The sequence below is a fragment of the Gloeophyllum trabeum genome (genome assembly GCF_000344685.1).
Source record: "Gloeophyllum trabeum ATCC 11539 unplaced genomic scaffold GLOTRscaffold_00364, whole genome shotgun sequence".
Taxonomy (NCBI): domain Eukaryota; kingdom Fungi; phylum Basidiomycota; class Agaricomycetes; order Gloeophyllales; family Gloeophyllaceae; genus Gloeophyllum; species Gloeophyllum trabeum.
The window spans coordinates 18-1,567 of NW_006920772.1; the positions used below are offsets into that span (position 1 = coordinate 18).

Consider the following 1,550-nt stretch of genomic DNA (forward strand, 5'->3'; position numbering starts at 1 on the left):
TTCGTTGTTGCGACGCCGATGAGCAAGAAGAGGGTAATGAGAGTGTCTTGGAGGCGCGAGAGGAGGTGGGGGTAACCGACAACTGAAAGTGTAAAGCATACTTATTTGGGCGGGGTGCACCCAGGGGGGTTAGCAGTCACTTTTCCTTATTTCCAATCGTGAGCCCGCTTGTAGTTGGTTAATGTATTTACACCTGGGTACCGCGCTAGACTGAGGACGAGATCGGTGCAAATATCAGTCGTCACTGCACAATCAGAAGAAAGAATCGCATGAAAATTTGGTGTAACGAGCTAGCTACCATCATATTCTGAAGCCGGATGCCTCTCGGTAAAAGCAAGTCGTGCGTGCTGAGTTACACGATCTTCGACCATCACATGGAGCTCGCTGAAGTGTCCCTGATGGCACTCGCCCACCACGTCGACCTCGGCATTAACGGGTGAATATCATCAGGGGAAACGCGAGATTTACAGACAGATGGGCATGAACATATCGTTTAACGAAGTATGACCACCTTCAACGCTGCAGAGCATCTAACGGCAAAATGATGGGACAACGTACGTGGGGCGAAACGGGAACTTGGGCGATGCCATGAATGCAATGGTACGGAGCACACCCATTGTTCTCTCCAGCTTCTATCTCGCTAGCATTCAACTGGCAAGATTCAACGCCAGCGGCGAGAGGACCCAGCGACTCTGGATCCAATACGATAACGGCGTCCGCGCGAGTATTCGTCTCCTTGTAGGCTGAGCACTGAGGTACGACCACTCAGTTGGACCTTTAAGTAACGTTTAAAACAAGTCTCTAAGGGAGCGGTGCGTCTGTGCGAGGTCGGCGTTTTGACGGGTTCGTCCTGGTTTCGTCCACGTTTCGTACGAAGGGTGTCCGTGCAGCCACAATAGCCAAATAGGCACAATGTCAGCCACCTGCTTCAAAGCTCGAATCAAGCTCGAATCGCCACTTTTCAGTTTGACTCGTCCATGTTTCGCCATCACTGCCATTGAAGTTGTACACTCGATAAGTCTGAAATCATCACTGCCTAAAGTCTGGTCTGCTTTTGTTTTCCGATGGAACATTTTCTCGCAGCTACGCCTCGTCGTTGTGGGATCCGGCACTCAACAATATGGAAGTAGAAGCACTTTCCAGCATCAAGGCATTAATGTCTGCATAAAGGTACACGCGGGACTTGCAGCTGGAGATCGTTGCAAATGGACCAGTATCTCTCCGATCAATATGTCACATCATCGGTCAGTGAACTTCACCGGTTGTATTTCCATTGCATGCAGGCTCTTGGACTATCTTCAGTTTTTTAAAAATCGTTTCCGACTGCTTCCTGCGGAAAGATACTGTTTCATCACTTTACCAAAACTCCTCTCAGGGATGCGGAAGGACTACAGTACCGTCCTCAGAGTTCAACGTTCAACCCCGAGACAAGACGATGGAAGTGATGCCACCAGTGGCAGTGATTCGGAACGTGTCCGCATCGCGTACAATTCCGCTCTCGCATTCTCTGCTCAACTGACCCCACTTCGTCAGTCCGCTGATGTCGGACG

The 1,550-nt window shown here is 50.2% G+C and overlaps 1 protein-coding gene across 1 annotated transcript; it reads left to right on the plus strand.

Annotated features, from left to right (window-relative positions):
• Positions 1-317: 317 nt before the first annotated feature.
• GLOTRDRAFT_134646 (uncharacterized protein) lies at positions 318-545 on the plus strand (the record flags this gene model as incomplete). The annotated part of the gene is made up of 2 exons (XM_007873592.1): positions 318-436; positions 503-545. 2 exons carry the CDS (start codon positions 318-320, stop codon positions 543-545), a joined length of 162 nt encoding a protein of 53 aa, XP_007871783.1.
• Positions 546-1,550: the final 1,005 nt, after the last annotated feature.